Source organism: Pristiophorus japonicus, chromosome 16 (genome assembly GCF_044704955.1).
Source record: "Pristiophorus japonicus isolate sPriJap1 chromosome 16, sPriJap1.hap1, whole genome shotgun sequence".
Lineage (NCBI taxonomy): Eukaryota > Metazoa > Chordata > Chondrichthyes > Pristiophoridae > Pristiophorus > Pristiophorus japonicus.
In genome coordinates, this window is record NC_091992.1 from 15,146,121 (window position 1) to 15,171,020 (window position 24,900).

General features: G+C 45.3%; 1 protein-coding gene across 2 annotated transcripts in view; it reads right to left on the reverse strand.

Moving 5' to 3' along the window:
• Positions 1-566: 566 nt before the first annotated feature.
• Positions 567-24,900, reverse strand: part of cluha (clustered mitochondria (cluA/CLU1) homolog a) — a 103,869-nt gene continuing 79,535 nt past the window's right edge. For both annotated transcript variants that reach the window (XM_070857032.1, XM_070857031.1), the window contains exons 19-26: positions 23,944-24,083; positions 22,798-22,878; positions 15,900-16,025; positions 13,106-13,227; positions 12,829-12,922; positions 6,513-6,647; positions 3,834-3,907; positions 567-2,339 (exon numbers count right to left, since the gene is read on the reverse strand). In XM_070857032.1, coding sequence (XP_070713133.1) covers positions 2,168-2,339; positions 3,834-3,907; positions 6,513-6,647; positions 12,829-12,922; positions 13,106-13,227; positions 15,900-16,025; positions 22,798-22,878; positions 23,944-24,083 — 944 coding nt within the window. In that variant the 3' untranslated portion in view covers positions 567-2,167. The remainder of the gene's footprint in view (positions 2,340-3,833; positions 3,908-6,512; positions 6,648-12,828; positions 12,923-13,105; positions 13,228-15,899; positions 16,026-22,797; positions 22,879-23,943; positions 24,084-24,900) is intronic.

A 24,900-nucleotide genomic window follows, 5' to 3' on the forward strand; every position in this document is an offset into this window, starting at 1 on the left:
TGAACTGGACACTGTTTTGGATTTATTTGGAGAGGTAGAACCTCCCTTATCCGGATCCCTCGGGACCTGGCCTGTTCTGGATAAGGGATTTTTTTGGACAAAGGCCGGTCAAGTTATATTGGATGGTACAGGTACTGAGCAAGGGAATATCAGGGCTGACTGGTTTTGGGGCTGGGAGCGCGGCAGAGAGATCATGACGGGGACCGTGGATCGCAGGGTCAGGCCAGCGATTGCAGGAGTCGGGCAGTGAGGATGGACTTCAATTTGTTCATGTTGGAGTTCTGCGCATGCGTCACCCGGTGGCCGGGAATGGTTCTGGATGAGGGGTGGTTCTGGATAAGGGAGTTCTAGATAAGGGAGTTCCAATCTGTATTAGCATAAATTCTTTGTTTCCTAATGTGAACCAGAATGAGCTCAAAAATTAAAAAGGAACCATTAACATTTAGGCCGCCAAGTTTTACGTCACTACAAACAAAATGAATACCACAATGTGAATTCTAATTTTCCCCCTTTATTGGAATCACACTAGACGTGAAAAAAAAATTCTTGGAGATACAAAAAACAAGTATGTTCTTGTTCGTCTTTTATTGAACACTTGGTAGTAAATTCAAATAATTTAAGAACAAGTCGCTTTGCATTGAAGACATTGCCTCACCTTGTCTTGATTCCCTCCTCTCCGTACACACAATTGCCACACACTCACACATCCCCCCCACTGCTCTCGGGCAACACCAATGTGCAAGAAAAATTTGAAAGCTATTAGCATCAAGTTAACATTCAGAGGGGGACAGTGTAGGAATGAAGATGATTTTGCATTAATCAGATACACCCACACTGTAGCTCAGGAAGCAACTTATGGACAATCACTGTGGATACCCAGATATAAAGAAAATCAACTTACTCCAACATTTATTACACATCCTTAATGAGAGGAAGTTACTGTGTAATGATTTCATTATCACGTCACATGAAATACGATTATACGATTTGAGAATATACTATATAGCACTCATTTCTTTTCATAAATGTAATCTTTTTGTCTCGTCAGTACCACAACATACATACACAGTTTACAGGGTTATTCATTTAAAAAAATGGCATTCATCGTCTCTCCTGGTCACAGTCATCCACCAGAAAAAAAGTTTTTCCCGTAAGTGCACTGTGCAATGTCAGCACTTTTGATACAAGTGGCTTCATCACACATACTTTAAATGCACTAAAAATCCCACCGTCCCTCAGACTCTGAGTTCTGAAATGTGTCACAGCGCTATACAAAAAAAAATCAAAGTACACATTGCCTCTACTCATTCGTCGCTGGTTTAAAGACATTTCCAATTCTAATTTGAAAGGGAACATTCCCAGAGCTGGGAAGAGGGCAACAGTTAAGAGAAAACAATCCAGTTACCAACGTCAAAACACACAAATTCCAAATATTTCTGACCATTTACGGGATGTAAAAGTTACCAGTTTAAAAAAAAAAGTTGATTGAACTGGAAATCAACACGAAAACCCAAGCGAGAAGAATTGTAACTCTACAATTTCACAACTGTGTACAGGTTTCACCACTTGAATGGAGACCTGACATAGGGCTAAGTTTATGGTGTGTTGATTCGGGCAAGTAACTGCAATCATAATTGGGTGCAAAATTGAAAAAAAAAATTGGTTCTGAATATCAAAGTCTTAAATGTTATTTTCCGGTTGCTGCCCTTATACAGCATATAATGACCTGAGTTAAGTAGTTCAAGATTCATTCATTTGGAATTTGTTATATGTACAGCTTCTTTAGACTATTACACATGTACTTTACAAACAGCTGATTGTTTTCATCGACTGTACAAGCTGAGTTGTATAACTCTACAAGTGACTGTTTTCAAACACCTAGTTTTTTTTTTAAATATAGTTTTTTTTTTAAAAACACATTGTGCAGTCGTCGCCACTGCTAAGGCTTTGATATTATTCAGATCTGCTATCGGCAGGATTTTCCTTCTTTTTTTTTAAACAAAAAAAAGAAACATTAAATGCAACACATTTCTATGTACCAGTGCATTTTTCGTGTGTGTGCGCGCGGGAGAGAGAAAGTTTAGTGCAACAAGTCTCCTACAGCCTGCAGCACATGTCGAGGTTTAAGCTGGCGTCAGTTCCTGGAAGGTGCTGAAATAACAGGCCTTTATGCTGAAGCTTGTTCTGTGGACGTTTCGACAATTGCTTGGCTCATCTCCCTGTGATCGGGTTCAGTCACCTTTTCTTCTGCGGTCTCCTCCTGGTCTGTGCTCTTCACGGCTTCCTGCAGCTGTTGACGGCGCTGCACTTCAGCCTTCAGATTCTCCAGGTCTTTTTGGCTGTTCAAATGTTTTTTTTTAAAAAAAAAAAGGCAAAACATTTTAAAAGCAGCATTTCAACAACTTGCGCTCATCGGTAATATCTAAACCTCTAGAAGCAATTTGGGCTCAATCCCAACCCCCAGCCTTCCTTCTGCACTGCTGTGATGCTTTCATTTCCTCCAAGCTCATTGCGTGGGGGGCAATACAATTGTGGAGTAAACCTAGAGCATTTATACATACGCGATGCCGACCTTCAGTATTTCACACTGAGCCAGCAACGTGTTTGGACAATCATGTTAACTGATCCGAGCTGATGCAAGTAGTTTGGCCGCTAGAATTAACCCATGTTAGCGATGGGGAAGCCCAATTGGGAACGGTAGTGGTTGTTACTGGACTAATGATCCAGAGACGAGCGTTCAAATCGCACCACCGCAGCTGGGGAATTTAAATTCCGTTAAATAAATAAATGTGGAATAAAAAGCTAGCATCAGTAATGGTGACCATGAAACGACAGGATTGTTGTAAAAACCCATCTGGTTCACTAATGTCCTTTAGGGAAGGAGATCTGCCACCCTTACCCGGTCTGGTCTGTACGTGACTCCAGAGCCACAGCAATGTGGTTCAAACTGCCCCTCTGAAATGGCCCAGCAAACAACTCAGTTGTCAAGGCAATGGCTCACCACCAATAAATGCTGGGTTTCCCAGATCCAGTGAATGAATTAAAAAAAAAATTAGAATTCTTCCTCCAGATTGCTATTGTTTGAGGTGAGAGCGTGCGATATCGGGCGAGGACAGGATTGGGCTTGGCTGTAAGGCCTCTCTCTCGTAATAAAATACCCGGCCAACTCATCAAGAGAGAAGTCAAGATTTTCAGGAGGCGAGGACAAAGTGAGCTGGGAAAGAGAAAGAATCAGATTGCTTGCGCGCATCTCCTCGGGTCCGGTTTGCTGCCATATTGCCCTCCTGGTGGTTTGTGGCCCAGAAAAGTGAGGAAGAAGTAGCAGTGGTGAGCAGTGTTCCCGTGAAGCTGAGAGGCCGCACGGGGGTCTGGAGGTCCCGCGCACGGCAGGCCGCTCAATAGCTTTATGACTTAAATAACCGTGCACGCGCGGGAAAGTGAATGGGCCGTGCAGCCCGTTAAAAGGCTCCGCGCACCAAAAAAAATAATCGCGGGGAACATTGGTGGTGAGATTTTCCAATGTGCTTCAGGAATCTCTTGCACTAAACACTGACATTTGCTCAGCACTTAAGACGGTGGTATTGACAAGACCCAACACAACGTTTACCACTTCATCTGCCGTTAGTACTCGGAAGTACGTCCATGTCCATCTGGGGTCAGGGCCGAGTGGACAGTCGGAAGATGACCAGGGTAGTTTTATTGCTGTCCCACTTTGGTACATTGCATTGCCACGGTCAAAATGTGGTACGTTAGTACTTTAAACCTGGGGGCGGAGGGGACCACTCCAGTGTGACTTGTGAAAAGAGAGAAAAATACAAAGATGAGTCCCTTACCTGAGAGGGATGAAGAGGATCCCGTTTATAACATTAAGCTGCTCGAGAACACTCGCCATGGTGGGAGCTGTGAACTGTCGATAATAAAAAGATCAGACAGAGATTTGATTCACCATTAAACGGCCTTTCGTTCAACTTCACCAATTGAATTAGGCGGCATAAGATTGAGCGCAAATTCAAATCTATTAGATTGCAGACATCCTGCCCGCTCAGCTGGAGAACCAGCTTAGAGAGTGCCACTCGCTGGCAGAATGCAAACTATCCCATAGCAAGGCAACGCTGCAGGGAGCCACATTTCTGACGTCACACCTGGGTGTCAGCCTGGTGACACATTGTTAATCTCTGGCCTCTGGTAATCATTCAGAGTGGGGGGTGGGGGGAGAAAGAGGGGAAAAAAAACCTGGTACAGCCATGAAAGCTTCCAGCAGCCGAACCCCTGAGAGAGATGTGGTCACGTGCCATGTAAATAAGGGGAAAGAGACAGGCTGAAACTAACAGCATGCTTCTCTTGCTGTGCTTTTGAATTGTCCCACCATGATTACCAGTTAGTAACATCTAAACATTAACCCAATAAGATTTTATCATCTTTCGAGGCTTTAAAGTTAAACGAATATAGAGCCAGCACAATTGGCAGGTCTTTACTTACAAATTGCCTGTCTAATGACTCCGAGCAGCAGGAGAGAGACCGGCTTTAAAAATGGTTCACTAAACAGGCCCAGTTTATAAAATCACAAAGGACAAGATAAAAAAAGCACAAGAAGAAAAACTGGACGCTCATACCGAGGTTGCATCAAGGCTAATTTGTGAAACCATTCTCCACACTAGATCGCTGAACTGCCACAGAATTTTATTCCTGTTCTCTTCACTAGTGCTAACCTGTCCGTTAGGCTTCAGAGATGTTTTTATGCTAGCTCGAGTGTCTACAAGGAAGACAGTAATCCTATCAAGGGAATCAAACGCCAAGCTCCATTCTCGTGTTTCACCGTTGACTAGCTCGTCCCCCGTCACGAGTGCGGAACATAAACTTCCCCGTGATCAGTTCCATGCAGCCTTTTTCCTCAGCTGTGGCTCAGTGGGTAGCACTCTCGCCTCTGAGTCAGAAGGTTGTGGGTTCAAGTCCCACTCCAGGGGCTGGAGTACAAAAAAAGGGTCAACACTCCAGTGCAGTGCTGAGAGTGTGCTACACTGTCAGAGGTGCTGTCTTTCAGATGAGACATTAAACCGAGGCCCCGTCTGCTCTCTCAGGTGGATGTAAAAGATCCCATGGCACTATTTCTAAGAAGAGGAGAGTTATCCCTGTTGTCCTGGCTAATATTTATCCCTCAATCAACATAACAAAAAAGCAGATTATCTGGTCATTGTCACATTGCTGTTTGTGGGAGCTTGCTATGCGCAAATTGGCTGCCGCATTTCCCACATTATAGTGACTACACTTCAAAAGTACTTCATTGGTTGTAAAGCAATTTGAGACGATCAGTGGTCGTGAAAGGTGCTATATAAATCCACATTTTTTTCTTTCTAATATGGACCGTCAAGTTTATAATATTTTTTCCTCATAAGATTAAAAAGAGTTTAAGAGTTGGGAAGAAAACATTTTGGGGCCTTGTCTCGGCTACTGGAAGGCTTTGTGATGATCTGGATACTCTGTGCTGGTGAGGAAGACTACACAAACTGAACGACTAACAACTGCATCAAATGAAAGTGAACAGAACACTGCCCCAAGGCATGTCTTCAGTAATAACTAGCAAGATAATGCTTTTTACCCCTAGAAGAGGGTTCCAAACTGAAAGTTATCAAGGCAATCTCTCCCCAGATAGCTTCGTTGCTAAGTGCATTAACATGGCTGCAACTGAGTCAAACAGCTTAGGAAGGACTACGGTTTGATCCCTGGGTCTAAACTGAATTAGCTGATCACAGCCACAGTGGGTGGTAGGCACACGAGAATTGGCCCCAATATCTTTGGGCTGAATGGGGAAGGAGGAGAAAATGAGAGGGGGGGGGAGGGGGGAAAAAACATGATAAGCGTCCACTCGATTGCTATCTGGTAATTCCTGCCGCAAAGTGAGCGCGTGCATCAGGTGAGGACAGGTTCAGGGTTAGCTGTGACGCCCCCACAGTCAAATAGCCTACATCTGACCCGACGTGATAAATGGCTGCTTGGGTGAGGTACAGGATGGTTACCGATACCTGTGGAACTGTATTCGAATACAAGTCAGTACCTTTAAAAAAGGGAATTTTTATCTAAAGATAAAAATGGTTGGCAAAAATTTCATGGAAATTTCCTGGTCATCAAGTTAAATTTCTGGTCTATGATAAAGTAAATGAAACATAAACCAATGTACAATCTACTCGAGCAAGGCGGTAGTAGCGAATGATGTTGGCCCACACCGGATGGAAGGCACAAAAGAATCTCAGAATGGTTACAGCACTGTAGGCCTGTCGAGCCCATGCCGGCTTGCTGCAAGAGCACTTCAGCTAGTCCCAGATAGAATCATAGACTGGTTACAGCACAGTAGGACAAATGCGTTACCAATTCTCCCAATTAATGTCATTAGTCAAACACATGGATTGAGGAATATTTGCTTGCATTATTCATAGGGAATCACAAATATACCAGTTCATCATAACAACCCCCCTCGAGTGACCCATTTTATTGATGGTCCCCGGACCCTGACCTACCTTGAGTGGGAGAATACTGGCATTGGATCCATTCTTGTAAATCTCATTCATGGTACGCTGGAGCGCTACAGCTTGTTGCGTGAGATACTTCAAATACTCTGAGCTCTCTTTGGTCTTTTCATGATTTTCGCCCAGCTGCAGAGGAAGATGGAAAGGGAACGGGGAATCAGTAAGTAAGTTCGTGTGTAATACAATCCATATTGCTTAGTGCAGAGAATTAGAAACAAAACACAGCAGACAGACTTATGGTCTGCGACCAAGTCATCAGCCTGTCAGCTCGGCAAAGTGCCTGGCTTTAAGGAGTGTAACTGGACAGGGAACAAAGGCAATTTATCATTAGGTTTAAAACACACACGCACACGAGAACAGTGCAAGACATTTTGTGAGTTGAACCTGATGTGGTTGTAGATCAACTTTTTAAAAAAAAAAAAGGACGAATACAGTTCCAATGCTAATTCTCAATATATCACGCTGGAAACAAAAGAAATTAGCATTCTCCCAGGTTTTATCTCAATTTAAATTGAGGAATTAGCCGAGGTGATGAGTTGGTGGTGAAAATAATTGCATCTCTGAGTTTGCACACCTCCCCAGTCATATGTGTGATAATTAAAGCAAACCCTTAAGCATCAGGCAGGACAAAAAAAAATCCCATTTATCTGAAAGAGATACCCCTGTGTGGAATGTAGATCACCCAAATTACTTTGAATGCCTGCCTTGAGCAAATATTTCAACACCACACTGTGAACATGTTTTTTTTTGAAGATATTGTTCTGAGCAGATTATATTATAACCAGCTCCAATAATTCTCCCCCACCTCTCCTGAAGTCCGGGTCCGCAGACACTGTCATTGCCAAGTGACTATTCTTCATGCAAGATCCTCAAAACTTCTTTACCCTACTCTTTGTATCCAATTTCTAACAGTCCCACATATGCACTTTGCCTGTAGCAAACAGGAATAGAAATCCTCGCTCCCAAGCTCAGGGACATTAAGGCTAATCAGCTGGCTCAATACAAAATCATAGACAGTCCCTCGAAATCGAGGAAGACTTGCTGCCATTCAAAGTGAGTTCTCAGGTGAGTGAACAGTCCAATATGGGAATTACAGTCTCTGTCACAGGTGGGACAGACAGCCGTTGGAGGAAAGGGTGGGTGGGTGAGACTGGTTTGCCACACACTCTTTCCGCTGCCTGCGCTTGATTTCTGCATGCTCTCGGCGACGAGACTCGAGGTCTCAGCGCCCTCCCGGATGCTCTTCCTCCACAAATAGTAACATAAGGACAGGAGGAGGCCATTCAGCCCCTTGAGCTTGTTCCGCCATTCAATGAGATCATGGCTGCTCTGTGACCTAACTCCGCATACCCGCTTTTGGTCCATATACCTCAATGACCTTTGGTTAGCAAAAATCTATCAATCTCAGAGTTAAAATTAACAATTGATCCAGCATTAATTGTAATTTGCAAAAGAGTTTTCCAAACTTCTACCACTCTTTGCGTGTAGAAGTGTTTCCTACATTTCACTCCTGAAAGATCTGGCTCTGATTTTTAGACAAAGCCCCCCCCCACCACCCACCAGCGGAACTAATTTCTCTCCATCTACCCTATCAACAATGTTCCTGTAATTTTTTTTGCCCCTCTGAAGGACTGTGCGGTCAATTCAAAATACTGTGCACGCACGCTTTTTGCATTGAAAAGCCAGCCAGCCGTGTGGAACTCCTGGAGTGCTGCGCGGCTGTGCATTTTACATAGAACATTGCCCATCAGTTCCCCTTAATATCCGGAATACTTCAATCAAATCACCCATAACCATCTAAATTCCAGGGAGCACAACCTCGTTTGTGTACTCTCTCCTTTTAGTTTAACCCCTGGAGTCTGGGTATCAAATGCTCTTCTACCTCTCACTACTCTTTTCAGACACTCCTTAAAATCTACCAATTTGTCCGACCATCTCATGTGGCTCGATGTTGAATTTTGACTGATAACGCTCACGTGAAGCGCCTTGGAACGTTTTACTATGTTAAAGGCGCTATATAAATGTAAGTAGTTGTTGTTGAGATACACAATCATTCTTGGTTTGTAAGGCTCAACATCTCACTTGTGCATTAACCCACTGAGCCATTAAGGGGAAGCCCAATAGGTTCCTTCTGCAGTCTTAGCTGTTAACTTCTAAACCAACCTCCTTCAGCAAAGGGATCAGTATACGAGAGAGAATTTTCCAATAAATAGCGCTGCTCTGTGGAATGAAGACATCGAGCCGGTCAGCAAAATGAATAGCCAGCTACCCCAAAAGGGTGGAAATACCCACACCTCCAGGGTTGAAAACTTGCCGTTTTGGCACTTGGCATCAACAAGCCATTTGCCATCTCGCCCACGCCAAGGGGCAGTAATTGACGTTTGACCCATTTCCACTTCACTGTTGCCCCACCTCCACTTGGCAAGGAGGGGCGATTCAGCCAGGCTGCACAAAGCTGGAGGCGACGGATTTCTCATGGCTTTCGACTCGAGATGTACACTCTCCATGCCTCTTGCTGTTGCATGCAACAGTCCAGCTGAGCAGAGGCAGAACGTTCTCAGAGCGAGTCTGAGCAGTCATTATCATCATGGACAGTTCCTTGAACAAGGATGACTTGCTTCCACACCAAAAGGGACGAGTTCATAGATGTTTAAATGGAGGGACCGATATTCCAGTCCTGAACGCCAGGGATGGAAGATGCCTGTGCGTGGATTTTTTTTTTTTTAAATGTGGGGTGGCCGTTGCACACCAGCCACCACACGGGCTCGACAGAGCTAGGTCTTGGTCCAGTAGCAAGGGTAAACCAGGACGACTGGAGACCTGCTCTGCTGCACGGACCTAGTGCACACACATATCGCAGTGTGGGCTGGGCCCGTGCTGTCCCTGGGCCCTCGCCTCTTCTGGACCCCAGACCTGAAACGTTAACTGTTTCATTGTTACAGTAATTGTCACAGTAGGCAACCAGCAATCAACTCCTCAAGGTGCACCCCCTCGTCATTACTCTCCTTCAAATCATTCCCACTTAGCAGTTTCATCTGAACCGCTCCCCAGCTGAGATGACAGGAAAGCTCGGATTGCGATTCTTCCTCAACCTGGAACTGTCACCTCACCGGGAGCAGCTGGCAGGAGGCGACAATACTTGTTATGACGTGTGATTGGTTTGAGTGCACCGAGGTAGACACTCTGAACATTCATGCATTTAAAAAAAAAAATCATGCGTGCATTCAGAACCGCTGCTAAAAAGGAAAACACCTCGATAAATGCCCCTAAAAATCACAATCACCGCTCATTCTGCACTTTCTGAAAGAGAAGGTTTTCCACTTGGAGCAGTGTGTGGGAGGGTAGCTGCGTGGGAAGAATGGCAGCTTTCATGACAAGGTGTCTGACATTCTGCTGCCACACTGCCGATTAGGTATCTTTTTTTGTTTGCATCAGAAATGAAAAGCCACGCAGAGAACAGCAGATTAAGTCATTAGGAGATAATCAATTTTTGTAAGGATTGTGCACGTTTTCCAATCCTTGGCCCTTCTCAAAAGTTGCGCAAATGAGGAAAGCTCTATTACTACATTTCTTGGATTTGGTTTTATAAAACTCGGGTAGAAAAGAGTCATTAAACGAGGTTGCAACAAATCCATTTATCAAACAACTTTGCATTTGAAACTACTTAGCACACCTTTCCATAGCACCACACCCTTTTGAACAATTCATCGTATTACATCCCATCAAAAGATTGGTCATACAACTACTGCACCTCAGCCAACATGCGTTTCACATGCAAATACATCCCAAACTTTCACATCTAATTAGTTCCGTGAATACATTAAATACGAACAGACAGTGAGTTCATCCTTTTATTCCCCTCACACTGACTTTGAAACATTTCTACAAACCACTTCCTCACTTCTTTGCTTTACGGTTTGTATCCAATTTTATTCCGTTTATGACCGTGTCAATTTTTTCGACATGCCCACTTAATGTGGAGAGTCGAGCGGGCAGAAACGCAGGGGAATTGCTGTGTACAAAACGATGTGGAAAGCACCGACACCCAAGACATTTCTGAAATGATTAGACTGCCCGACACTGAGGAAATGAATGGTGACTGGACAGGTGGAGAGACAGTCTGCATCAGAGGACGATCACAATTCTGCAAACCATTCGAGGCTCCACTTTGGCTGAGCTCAACCGAAAAAAAGAAAAAATTACAGTAAAAATAAAGATGCCGTTTGAAATAAAAAGCGAATGGGATTTTCAGTAAAATGTTAGTGTGGGTGTGCGAAATGCAGTGTCTGGGGCGTGAGCATTTTGAACTACATACAGCAGAGTAAAGGGCTAATGGTTATGGGTCCCTCACTGCCGATGATGGTGATGGGAGCCATTTGAGACAATGAAGTCACAAACAAATATATATTACACAGCAGCAATGAAAGACGTTGGCTTAAATGCAATGTTTTCTTTAGCATATTAGTACTAATACTTCAGATATGCCTGGTAACGCTGCGGCAATGCTGGCATAGTGATCCAGCAATGCACTGGTACTCTTGGCGGGGCCATTGGAGGGAGCAGCATGCAGTGGCCCGGCCTGGAAATCGGCACGGTTCCGGCCTGCAAGACCATCAGCAGGCCGGGGCCATTACAGGGAGCAGCGTGTGGCGGTATACCACTGCAGGGAGCAGCGCGTGCTGCTGCAGGAGGGCGATGGCTGCGAGGCCAGGTCGCTGATTGCAGTACGGGCAGGCACAGCAGGAGGGGCGAAGGAGCGGCGAGAGTTTGTAGAGGGAAGTGACCGGGGCCCAGGAGAGGTGTGGGTTTGAGGCTCAGAAGAGGCGAGGGCCCAGGGGCGGCGAGGGCCAGCCCACACTGCGATATGTGCGCGCACTAGGTCCGTGCAGCAGAGCTGGTCTCCAGTCGTCCTGGTTAATCCTTGCCACTGGACCAAGACCTGGCTCTGTCAAGCCCGTGTGGTGGCTGGTGTGCAATGGCCACTCCACGCTAATAAAATCCACGCACAGGCATCTTCCACCCTTCAAGATGTAGTTCGGGATCTGGAATATTAGTTCGGGATCTGGAACATTGAAACACCTGTGAATTCATCCCTTTTTGGCATGGAAGCAAGTCATCCTCGCTTCGAGGGACTGCCGATGATGATGATGATGATGATGAGGGTACTCTCAACAGAATGCATTGTGGAGTAGAGGAACAACATTGTGTGTTGTGATTCTTCACAGGCAGGATTAAATAAAATGCTTTTAATTTGAGGGGAGTGCCACTGATTGTAGGAGTGCATTTCACTCATAAAAATAAACCCTGTTAGGATCCGACAACAGCAGACACAAGTCGTGCGAGCCTGTCATTCTGCAACCCAGATTAACCGCCTCTTCTGGCCTGCTAAACACACAGAGCCAGTTCAGTGCACTGAGACAAACACGTTGACACACCAGTTCAATGCCCTCAACTTGTGCCATCATCTACAAATCAACCTCCGACAAACCTACAGATGTCAGAGAGAGAGAGAGAGAGAGAGAGAGAGAGAGAGAGAGAGAGAGAGAGAGAGAGAGCAGCACATAAACCAATGGTGAAGGAACGATAAAGGTCAAAGGCAGTATGCAATCTCTCTCTTAGGCTGTCCCTCGGAGTCGAGGATGACTTGCTTCCACACAAATACAAGTTTTCAGCTGACTGGTGAGACCAATGCGGGACCTCCAGTCTCTGTCACAGGTGGGGCAGACGGCGGTTGGAAGAATGTGTGGGTGGGGTGCTCGTGTTGTCGTCCGCCCCCTCCTCTGTTTGCGTTTGGCTTCCGCGTGCTCCCGGCGGAGAGACTGGAGGTGTTCGGTGCCTTCCCGGATGCTTCTCCTCCACCTTGAGCGGTCTTGGGGCCAGGGACTCCCAGGTGTCGGTGGAGATGTTGCATTTTATCATGGAGGCTTTGAGGGTGTCCTTGAAGCGTTTCCTCTGCCCACCTGTGGCTCGCTTGCCGTGTTGGAGCTCGGAGTCGAGCGCCTGTTTTGGGAGTCAGACACAATAGGCCACACTCAGCCCGCTTCCCAAGGGGAATGGGTTAGAGAGCGACACTGGGACAGACCTGGGAGCAGCTTAATTGAACATGTGAAAGGGAAACCTGGAGACGTTCATTTAAAAATATAAATCAGCCTCACAAATCTAACACCCTCTAAAAGTAGTAGTGGAGAATACCCCAGCAGTCTGAAATACATAAAACAGAGACTGCAGATGGCGTGATTAACACTGAGCCAGATGGTGACAAGGTGCAAATGAGATGTGTAGCTCACGCTGAATGTGCAAGACTGACCTGGTTTTTGTAGATGGTATAACCATCTTTCTCGTGCTGTAGGGCTGATCGAAACTCGGCTTTGCTCTCGTAGACACGAGCTACCAGATGGTGGCTGTTGAGTGGGGGAGGGAGGGGAGCGTGGGGGAGGGGAGCGTGGGGGAGGGGAGGGAAAAAAGAAAAATACAGAATTTCATTCTTAAAATTATTTTAAAATCCCAAAGTGATTTGCAAGATAAATTGGAAGAAAAAAAACATTCAATTATTAAAAGATATATGACAGTAACTTCTTAATTACCTCAGGGCAACTTTGAGAGATTTTGCTCCGTGGTATTTTCCATTAATTGCCAGAGCAGTCTCCAGGAACCTCAGGGCAAGGTCATACTCCATAACACCATGTAATACAAGGCCAATATTACTCTACAATGAAAGCATAAAAACACTCCCTGAATACATTCATTGCACAAAGGTAGGTTAGAATAAATTGCAAAAAAAAGATTAATTTATTTCAAGGATGTTTTAAATTGCAAGGGGTCGGGGGAGGAAAAATCATAGAAAAAGTAGATATTTATGGCACAGAAGGAGGCCATGTGTGTGCCGGCTGATAAAGTGCTATCCAGCCTAATGCCACTTCCAATGTCAAACCCCGTGGCTCAGTGGGCAGCACTTTCACCTCGGAGTCAGAAGGTTGTGGGTTCAAGTCCCATTGCAGAGACTTGAGCACAAAAATCTAGGCTGACGCTCCCAGTATAGTGCTGAGGGAGTGCTGCACTGTTGGAAATGCTGTCTTTCAGAGGAGAGGTTAAACCGAGGCCCCGTCTGCTCTCTCAGGTAGATGTAAAAGATCCCATGGCACTATTTCAAAGAAGAGCAGGGGAGTTATCCCCGATGTCCTGGCCAATATTTATCCCTCCACCTACATCACAGAAACAGATTATCTGGTCATTATCACATTGCTGTGTGTGGGTGCGATAATTGGCTACTGTGTTTCCCACATTACAACAGTGACTACGCTTCATTGGCTGTAAAGCACTATGGGATGTCTGGTGGTTGTGAAAGGCGCTATATAAATGCAAGTCTTGGTCCGTAGCCCTGCAGGTTACAGAATTTCAAGTGCACATCCAAGTACCTTTTAAACACGACCCCTTTCAGGCAGTGAGTTTCAGACCCCTACCACCTTAAGGGTGGAAAAGAAAATTCTCCTGAACTCCCCTATAATCCTTCTACCAATTACTTTAAATCTATGACTCAGAGATCGCTAGTTCAAATCCCACCATGTTATGTTGTGAAACTGAATTCCTTAAATCTGGTAACTTTTGCAAGTTAGCACCAGAAAATGGTCCACTGATATCCATCAAGGAGCGTGTTGGACTTGGAGAGTTAAGGGTTAATAATCAAACTCACCTGCTCAACTATAACTGTTCAACAGGCTAAGATAAACAGGAAAACAACGGGATTATCTGTGCAAGGAATTAAGTGGCCGGGACAATATCGACCACGAGTGATTAGTGCATAACTTTAATGACTAGTGTAATAAACATAGGCAGAGGGACCAATTAACCATGGTATAGAGTGGATATTTAGGTAAATAAACTGTTCTTGAAAGGATCCAAGAAATCATGGTCTTTTCTGAGAGATGTACCTTTGAAGTAGACAGACTGTGGTGTATAAAAGGAGGATGGTTTTTCAGAGTTATTCTGAGAGCTTGAAAGAGTCTTAAGGGGCTTGACGGGGTAGAAATCTGAAGCTTCTCTTCTGTACTGTATAGATTGATCACGTCATCTCCACCTTTCTGCACTATCCTCATATCTCGATTCCCTTAGTATCCAGGAAGCAATCGATCCCTGTCTTCAACATGCTCAATGACCAAGCATCCACAGCTCTCTGGGGGTAGAGTATGATTAAAGTCTGTTCCGTATAGTTCACGACCAAGTGTCGCGCACTTACTCAAAGTGTCTCCTTGCTCAACACAAGGGAACCCACCACCCTTACCCGACCCAATCTACACGCAACTCCAGCTCACACTAGGTGGTTGACCCAAAGCTCTTGGGGCAATTACTCCGAAAGGCATTCCACCACATGCTCTATAGACGGGCAATCAAAACAGCCTTTTTAAATTGCCCGCATCCTGAGAATAAAAATGAAATGTGGAAGGATGATCAGAGCTTCTATGAAACAAAGGGGCACCAACCACTACTTTGCAAGAGCGAGGAAACAGCATGCTAAGCCCACAGCCAAAATTTAGCCCACTGCGGTACAGGTGGAGCGTCCGAAATCTGGAATGTTCCAGAATCCGGATCGATCCGTAGCGGGGTCAAAATCCAAACTCTCCCACCTCGGCAGCCGGACCCCCACCCACTTCCTCGACAACCCCCTCCCCTGCCCGACCCCCTCCTCCCCTCCCCTGCCTACCTCGGCCCGGGCAAAGACGTTCCGAAATCCGAAAATATCCAGAATCCAGAACGGCCTCAGTCCCGAGGATTCCGGATTTCGGACGTCACACCTGTACTTTTTAAATTAACACCCACATCTTCTGATCTACCCAAGAACCCAAAACTCACTCCTACAGCATAAGTGACTTGAAAAGCAACATTAAGATTAAAACTATTTCTCGGCTTTCAATTGGAAGGCCTTCTTTGGGTTAGAACATAACATAAGAAATAGGAGCAGGAGCAGGCCATATGCCCCTTCGAGTTTGCTTTGCCATTCAATAAGATCTTCTGCCTCAACTCCACTTTCCTGCACTATCCCCATATCCCTTGATTCCCTTAGTATCCAAAAATCTATCGATCTCTGTCTTGAATATACTCAACGACTGAGCATCCACAGCCCTCTGGGTTAGAGAACTCCAAAGATTCACAACCATTGGAGCGAAGAAATTTTTTCTCATCTCAGTCCTAAATGGCCGACCCCTTATTCTGAGACTGTGACCCCTGGTTCTAGACTTCGCAGCCAGGGGAAACATTCTCCCTGCACCTACCCTGTGTAGCCCCTTAAGAATTTTGTATGTTTCAATTTCAATGTTAGCGAGGCGTCCTTCAATTACACATCACCAGTCTTGCTGGTATTCTCCAGACTGCACAGATACTCACGTCCAACAGTGCCATTTCTGGGTGATCCTCACCATATACCAAGAGCAGGAGGTAGCGAGATCGATACAGTAATTTTAAGGCCGTTGATAGTTGACCATTTGCAAAGCAGTACAATGCAAGGTGCATCTGTAAAGGAAAGGAAAAAAAGAAACACTTGATAAATTGCAACATTTGAGCATCTCGAGGTATTTTTATACAAATGGTATCGTGTTGCGAGAACAGCGCTGAAGAGACGATATCGGAGAGTGCAATACTTTCCCCACTTTCCTTCGTCAGTACCTATCGGGGAGTGTTTCACATTGCCTCCATCAGCAATTGTCAGGGCCCATGATTGGTCGAGTGTCGGGTGCAGTCATAGATGCAGAGTTTGGGCCATTTCTATGAATAGGCAGCACATAGTCAATGTCAATAGAGTGGGTCACGACACCTTGGAAGTTAGGCATTGCCATCCTACAAGGTAAACATACCGCTTGGAGTCAAACAAGCAGAAGACGGAGAGTCCTGATTTACAAACCAATGCAACGTGACAGAATACGCAATGGTAAACATGCCTGAAGCAATTTTTGCTGCAAAAGTCAATACTGTCAAACCCAACTTCAGGTCATCAAGTTAGAAGCTGGGAGGCCAAACATTCCCACTGCTGTTGTTACTTTCGCCTGGGATCTGGACCAATCAATTGCATAATGGTATTGTAACCATTTGACCATTTGGGGATTCGTGTTGCAAAAATACTTCCTCTTTTTTTAACTAGGGAAGTCTCATTACATAAATGGAAATAGAAAAGGTTTAATTTGATTCATCAACAAGAAAAGTAACCGTGTCGGTATCTGCAGTTGTCTGTATAGTTGCGGTTCCCCAGGAGAGCAGAGGGAAGACACTTGTCCCGATCCACACTGAAACCAACAGCAGCTCCCACAGAGAAAAGGAACAATGAAAAAAAAATTGGGGGGGGGGGGGGGGAAGGGGCTTTCTTTTTTAAACCGACAGACAGACAATGGTCAGCAACAGTTTAAAAATAAAATATCACAATATTAAAAATTGGAATGCGTTGAGAATTTCGGGTCCATTACACGTCAAAAAGTAGTATTTTCCAGTTAGTCACTTTTTCTGCACCATTTTTCTCTTCTTGTCCTTTGTATTTCTTCATAACAGGCAGCCCTCTAGTGAATTTGCACTGTACCCACTCTAAAACCTCAATATTTTTCCAATAGTGTGGAGTCCAATACCACATACTAACTGAGGTCTAAGGCACCATATAAGCCAAGGCATCCCCTCATGAGGCGGAGGACTAAGGAATCACTCATCATGGCTTCTTGGCTGTTATGTCAGGGGATGGTAGCATAGTGGCTATGTCACTGGACCTAGTAATCCAGAGGCCTGGACTAATGATCTGAAGATGCGAGTTCAAATCCCACCACGGCAGCTGGGGAATTTAAATTCAGTGTAGTAAATAAATCAGGAATAAAAAGCTAGTATCAGTAGAAACTACCGGACCTTCATAAAAACTATCTGGTTCACTAATGCCCTTTAGGGAAGGAAATCTGCCGCCCTTACCCGGTCTGGCCTATATGTGACTCCAGACCCACAGCAACGTGGTTGACTGCTAACTGCCCCCTGAAATGGTGGCTGACCACCACCTTCTCCGGGGCAATTAGGGGTGGGCAATAAATGCCGGCCTTGCCAGCGACGCCCACATCCCAGGAACAAATAATAAAAAAATATATACTATACCTTGTGATAAAACCTATAATTCCATGATGTTTTTTTTTAAACATCTGGCTGGATAAGAAAATGGTAGCAATTTCCACAACAAAAAGGGTAGACTAAACATCCTGTTCGAATTGGTTATCGCAAAGTCCATGGGCAGTGCAGCACAATACATTGCAAGCACTTTGGCCACGGGCCTTCATAGAAAATATAGAAACATAGAAAATAGGTGCAGGAGTAGGCCATTCAGCCCTTCTAGCCTGCACCGCCATTCAATGAGTTCATGGCTGAACATGAAACTTCAGTACCCCCTTCCTGCTTTCTCGCCATAACCCTTGATCCCCCGAGTAGTAAGGACTTCATCTAACTCCCTTTTGAATATATTTAGTGAATTGGCCTCAACTACTTTCTGTGGTAGAGAATTCCACAGGTTCACCACTCTCTGGGTGAAGAAGTTTCTCCTCATCTCGGTCCTAAATGGCTTACCCCTTATCCTCAGACTGTGACCCCTGGTTCTGGACTTCCCCAACATTGGGAACATTCTTCCTGCATCTAACCTGTCTAAACCCGTCAGAATTTTAAATGTTTCCATGAGGTCCCCTCTCATTCTTCTGAACTCCAGTGAATACAAGCCCAGTTGATCCAGTCTTTCTTGATAGGTCAGTCCCGCCATCCCGGGAATCAGTCTGGTGAATCTTCACTGCACTCCCTCAATAGCAAGAATGTCCTTCCTCAAGTTAGGAGACCAAAACTGTACACAATACTCCAGGTGTGGCCTCACCAAGGCCCTGTACAACTGTAGCAACACCTTCCTGCCCCTGTATTCAAATCCCCTCGCTATGAAGGCCAACATTCCATTTGCTTTCTTAACCGCCTGCTGTACCTGCATGCTAACCTTCAATGACTGATGTACCATGACACCCAAGTCTTGTTGCACCTTCCCTTTTCCTAATCTGTCACCATTCAGATAATAGTCTGTCTCTCTGTTTTTACCACCAAAGTGGATAACCTCACATTTATCCACATTATACTTCATCTGCCATGCATTTGCCCACTCACCTAACCTATCCAAGTCACTCTGCAGCCTAATAGCATCCTCCTCGCAGCTCACACTGCCACCCAACTTAGTGTCATCCGCAAATTTGGAGATACTGCATTTAATCCCCTCGTCTAAATCATTAATGTACAATGTAAACAGCTGAGGCCCCAGCACAGAACCTTGCGGCACCCCACTAGTCACTGCCTGCCATTCCGAAAAGTCCCCATTTACTCCTACTCTTTGCTTCCTGTCTGACAACCAGTTTTCAATCCACGTCAGCACACTACCCCCAATCCCATGTGCTTTAACTTTGCACATTAATCTCTTGTGTGGGACCTTGTCGAAAGCCTTCTGAAAGTCCAAATACACCACATCAACTGGTTCTCCTTTGTCCACTTTACTGGAAACATCCTCAAAAAATTCCAGAAGATTTGTCAAGCATGATTTCCCTTTCACAAATCCATGCTGACTTGGACCTATCATGTCACCATTTTCCAGATGCACTGCTATGACATCCTTAATAATTGATTCCATCATTTTACCAACTACTGAGGTCAGGCTGACCGGTCTATAATTCCCTGTTTTCTCTCTCCCTCCTTTTTTAAAAAGTGGGGTTACATTGGCTACCCTCCACTCCATAGGAACTGATCCAGAGTCAATGGAATGTTGGAAAATGACCGTCAATGCATCCGCTATTTCCAAGGCCACCTCCTTAAGTACTCTGGGATGCAGTCCATCAGACCCTGGGGATTTATCGGCCTTCAATTCCATCAATTTCCCCAACACAATTTCCCGACTAATAAAGATTTCCCTCAGTTCCCCCTCCTTACTAGACCCTCTGACCCCTTTTATATCCGGAAGGTTGTTTGTGTCCTCCTCAGTGAATACCGAACCAAAGTACTTGTTCAATTGGTCTGCCATTTCTTTGTTCCCCGTTATGACTTCCCCCGATTCTGACTGCAGGGGACCTACGTTTGTCTTTACTAACCTTTTTCTCTTTACATACCTATAGAAACTTTTGCAATCCGCCTTAATGTTCCCTGCAAGCTTCTTCTCGTACTCCATTTTCCCTGCCCTAATCAAACCCTTTGTCCTCCTCTGCTGAGTTCTAAATTTCTCCCAGTCCCCAGGTTCGCTGCTATTTCTGGCCAATTTGTATGCCACTTCCTTGGCTTTAATACTATCCCTGATTTCCCTTGATAGCCACGGTTGAGCCACCTTCCCTTTTTTATTTTTACTCCAGACAGGAATGTACAATTGATGTAATTCATCCATGCGGTCTCTAAATGTCTGCCATTGCCCATCCACAGTCAACCCCCTAAGTATCATTCGCCAATCTATCCTAGCCAATTCACGCCTCATACCTTCAAAGTTACCCTTCTTTAAGTTCTGGACCATGGTCTCTGAATTTACTGTTTCATTCTTCATCCTAATACAGAATTCCACCATATTATGGTCACTCTTCCCCAAGGGGCCTCGCACAATGAGATTGCTAATTAATCCCCTCTCATTACACAACACCCAGTCTAAGATGGCCTCCCCCCTAGTTGGTTCCTCAACATATTGGTCTAGAAAACCATCCCTTATGCACTCCAGGAAATCCTCCTCCACCGTATTGCTTCCAGTTTGGCTAGCCCAATCTATGTGCATATTAAAGTCACCCATTATAACTGCTACACCTTTATTGCATGCACCCCTAATTTCCTGTTTGATGCCCTCCACAACATCCCTATTACTGTTTGGAGGTCTGTACACAACTCCTACTAACGTTTTTTGCCCTTTGGTGTTCTGCAGCTCTACCCATATAGATTCCACATCATCCAAGCTAATGTCTTTCCTAACTATTGCATTAATCTCCTCTTTAACCAGCAATGCTACCCCACCTCCTTTTCCTTTTATTCTATCCTTCCTGAATGTTGAATACCCCTGAATGTTGAGTTCCCAGCCCTGATCATCCTGGAGCCACGTCTCCGTAATCCCAATCACATCATATTTGTTAACATCTATTTGCACAATTAATTCATCCACCTTATTGCGGATACTCCTTGCATTAAGACACAAAGCCTTCAGGCTTGTTTTTTTAACACCCTTTGTCCTTTTAGAATTTTGCTGTACAGTGGCCCTTTTTGTTCTTTGCCTTGGGTTTCTCTGCCCTCCACTTTTCCTCATCTCCTTTCTGTCTTTTGCTTTTGCCTCCTTTTTGTTTCCCTCTGTCTCCCTGCATTGGTTCCCATCCCCCTGCCATATTAGTTTAAATCCTCCCCAACAGCACTAGCAAACACTCCCCCTAAGACGTTGGTTCCGGTCCTGCCCAGGTGCAGACCGTCCGGTTTGAACTGGTCCCACCTCCCCCAGAACCGGTCCCAATGCCCCAGGAATTTGAATCCCTCCCTGCTGCACCACTGCTCAAGCCACGTATTCATCTGCGCTATCCTGCGATTCCTACTCTGACTATCACGTGGCACTGGTAGCAATCCCGAGATTACTACTTTTGAGGTCCTACTTTTTAATTTAGCTCCTAGCTCCTTAAATTCGTTTCGTAGGACCTCATCCCTTTTTTTACCTATGCCGTTGGTACCAATGTGCACCACGACAACTGGCTGTTCTCCCTCCCATTTCAGAATGTCCTGCACCCGCTCCGAGACATCCTTGACCCTTGCACCAGGGAGGCAACATACCATCCTGGAGTCTCGGTCGCAGAAACGCCTATCTATTCCCCTCACCAGTGAATCCCCTATCACTATTGCTGTCCCACTCTTTTTCTTGCCCTCCTGTGCAGCAGAGCCAGCCACGGTGCCATGAACTTGGCTGCTGCTGCCCTCCCCTGATGAGTCATTCCCCTCAACAGTACTCAAAATGGTGTATCTGTTTTGCAGGGGGATGACAGCAGGGGACCCCTGCACTACCTTCCTTGCACTACTCTTCCTGCTGGTCTTCCATTCCCTATCTGGCTGTGGACCCTTTCCCTGCGGTAAGACCAACTCACTACACGTGATACTCACGTCATTCTCAGCATCGTGGATGCTCCAGAGTGAATCCACCCTCAGCTCCAATTCCGTAACGCGGACCGTCAGGAGCTTGAGGTGGACACACTTCCCGCACACGTAGTCGTCAGGGACACCGGAAGTGTCCCCGAGTTCCCACATGGTACAGGAGGAGCATAACACCCGACCGAGCTCTCCTGCCATGACTGAACCCTTAGATACACTTAAATTGGCAACAACAATGTTAAAAGTTACTGATAGCAGGTCCAGTTGACACGGAGGAACTGTGCCCAATGGGGTCGCATGAATTCAAAGGACAGGTAACTTTGAGGGCGAGAGGAGATTGGACATTAAACTTTTGGCTGGTTGAGCCAGAGATTTAAAAAAATATTTGTAATTATTTCTCGTCCTCGATGCTGTACTGTATTTTTAAACCTGTAACACGAGGAGATTTTGCATTTAAATACTTTGTTTTAAAAAAAAAGATATTTGGGCCATTTGTTAATATTTTTTAAGCTCAAGCAAAGTTTCCGTTTAAATTTTGCAATTTGATTTGACCTCTCGGAAAATCCTGTTGTCTTATTTTATTGGCTAACATGCTGTTTGGAATGAATTGGGACTTCAGATACTTTCTGGTATAAGTTAGTTGTCAGTAATTCAATATTTGAAGACAGGCTGCACTATTGGTGACAAACACTCCTCATTTGCTGTCACCGTATCACACAATAGTTTGTAAAATATTTGTAAATTATCTATTTGGATAAACAGGATCAAGAATGATTTTTATACGGCTGGATGAACGCATGACTACCATAACAGCTGATGGGTATATAATGGTCAGATAGGCTAGCATTCCACCATCACTAGCATACTGCAAAACCTCAGTATAACGGACTTGCAATCGCTGTAGTCTCTAAGTCAATAAAATTGCACTTAGTTGCAAAAACCATTAGCCTCATTGTCTACAACTGACCACTACGACCATTCTTAAGCTGAATAATCAATAAACTAACCATGCAATTAAACGTGTGGATGCATTGCATAAATTTAACAGATTGATTGCATGCCCATTCTCATCTCTGCTGCATCAGTAAGAAGAGGGCGATTATATGACTGAAAGCACAGCTGCTGCATTCACACATCACTTATTAAAAACGTTACTACTTACATATTCCTGGATTGTGTTGGGGTGATCTACACCTAGTGCTCTTTCACTCATCAGCACCGCCTTCTGCTGGTTGTTCAGGGCCTTAAAGACAAACAGTGAAGATTATACTACCACAGGGAGTGGTTGAAGCGAATAGTATCGATGCATTTAAGGGGAGGCTGGACAAGCACATGAGGGAGAGAGAAGAGAATAGAGGGTTATGCTGATAGATTTAGATGAGGAAAGACAGGAGGACGCTCGAGTGGAGCATAAACGCCGGTATGGACTGGTTGGGCCGTATATCCTTGAGAGAGCAGACGGGGCCTCGGTTTAACGTCTCATCTGAAAGACGGCACCTCCGACAGTGCAGCGCTCCCTCAGCACTGCACTGGAGTGTCAGCCCATATTTTTTGTACTACAAGTTGCTGGAGTGGGACTTGAACCCACAACCTTCTTACTCAGAGGTAAGAGCGCTGCCCACTGAGCCACAGCGTGACACATGATACACTATTGTACCAAGGTAGGCGGGGTTAGAGGAGACTTCAACAGTCTGTGGTACTAACCTGAATTACCAGGTTCGTTCGAAAGATCCTACAAAGCCCCTGGGAGGACAGACGCACCAACATTAGAGTCCTCGACCAGGCCAACATCCTCAGCATTGAAGTACTGACCACACTTCATCAGCTCCGCTGGGTAGGCCACATTGTCCACATGCCAGACACGACTCCCAAAGCAAGCGCTCTACTCGGAACTCCTTCACAGCAAACGAGCCAAAGGTGGGCAGCGGAAACGTTACAAGGACACCCTCAAAGCCTCCCTAATAAAGTGCAACATCCCCATCGACACCTGGGAGCCCCTGGCCAAAGACCGCCCTAAGTGGAGGAAGTGCATCCGGGAGGGCGCTGAGCACTTCGAGTCTCATCGCCGAGAGCGTGCAGAAATCAAGCTCAGGCAGCGGAAAGAGCGTGCGGCAAACCAGTCCCACCCACCCCTTCCCTCAACGACTGTCTGTCCCATCTGTGAGGGACTGTGGCTCTCGTATTGGACTGTTCAGCCACCTAAGGACTCATTTTAAGAGTGGAAGCAAGTCTTCCTCGATTCCAAGGGACTGTCTATGATGATCTCTGCAGGGAGTCGCTACAACACAAAAGCCAGTGGAAGACTCACCTCATTATAATCACCCATGATGTAATTCAGACGAGCCAGCAGCCTCAGGCAAGCACAGATTTCCACGTGCATTGCTCCATACACATTATTGAAAAGATTTAAGGCCTCATTGATGAGCTCACAGCCCTCTTTTAAGAACCCTGTAAAACAGACATTTTTTTTTAAACCAAATTACAAGCTAGGATACGCAAGAGGGCGGCCATTCGACCGATCCTAGATCATCCATCCACAAAGAACCTCTTCCATCACAACGCCCTTCTCAAATGAATTCAGGTTTTCACGCCCTCCCGATCTGACTCGAAAGTCACTTTACATGTTGGTCACTATGTTAAGAAATTCCTGAGATCAGTCCCAAATTTGCCTTTTGCTGGTCAGGTTATCATGGCTTAATCTGAAGTCATGCTCTGACGTTACCTTTCCTTTACTTCTTAACTTCTATATTCTAGAAGGTCATCTTCTGTTAAGGCTTAAAGTTGAGTAGGTTGGGCCTCCACTCATTGGAATTCAGAAGACTGAGAGGTGATTGTATCGAAACGTATAAGATTATGAGGGGGCTTGACAAGCTGGATGCAGAGAGGATGTTCCCACTGATGGGGGAAGACTAGAACTAGAGGGCATGATCTTAGAATAAGGGGACGCCCATTTAAAACAGAGATGAGGAGGAATTTCTTCTCTCAGAGGGTGGTAAATCTGTGGAATTTGCTGCCTCAGAGGGCTGTGGAAGCTGGGACATTGAATAAATTTAGGACAGAAATAGACAGTTTCTTGAATGATAAAGGGGATAAGGGGTTATGGGGAGCGGGCAGGGAAATGGAGCCGAGTCCATGATTAGATCAGCCATGAACATATTGAATGGCGGAGCAGGCTCGAGGGGCCGTATAGCCTACTCCTGTTCCTATTATGTTCTTGTGTTCTTTCGCGTAACCCAGTTCACTGATGTTATAAATCACGTCCTTT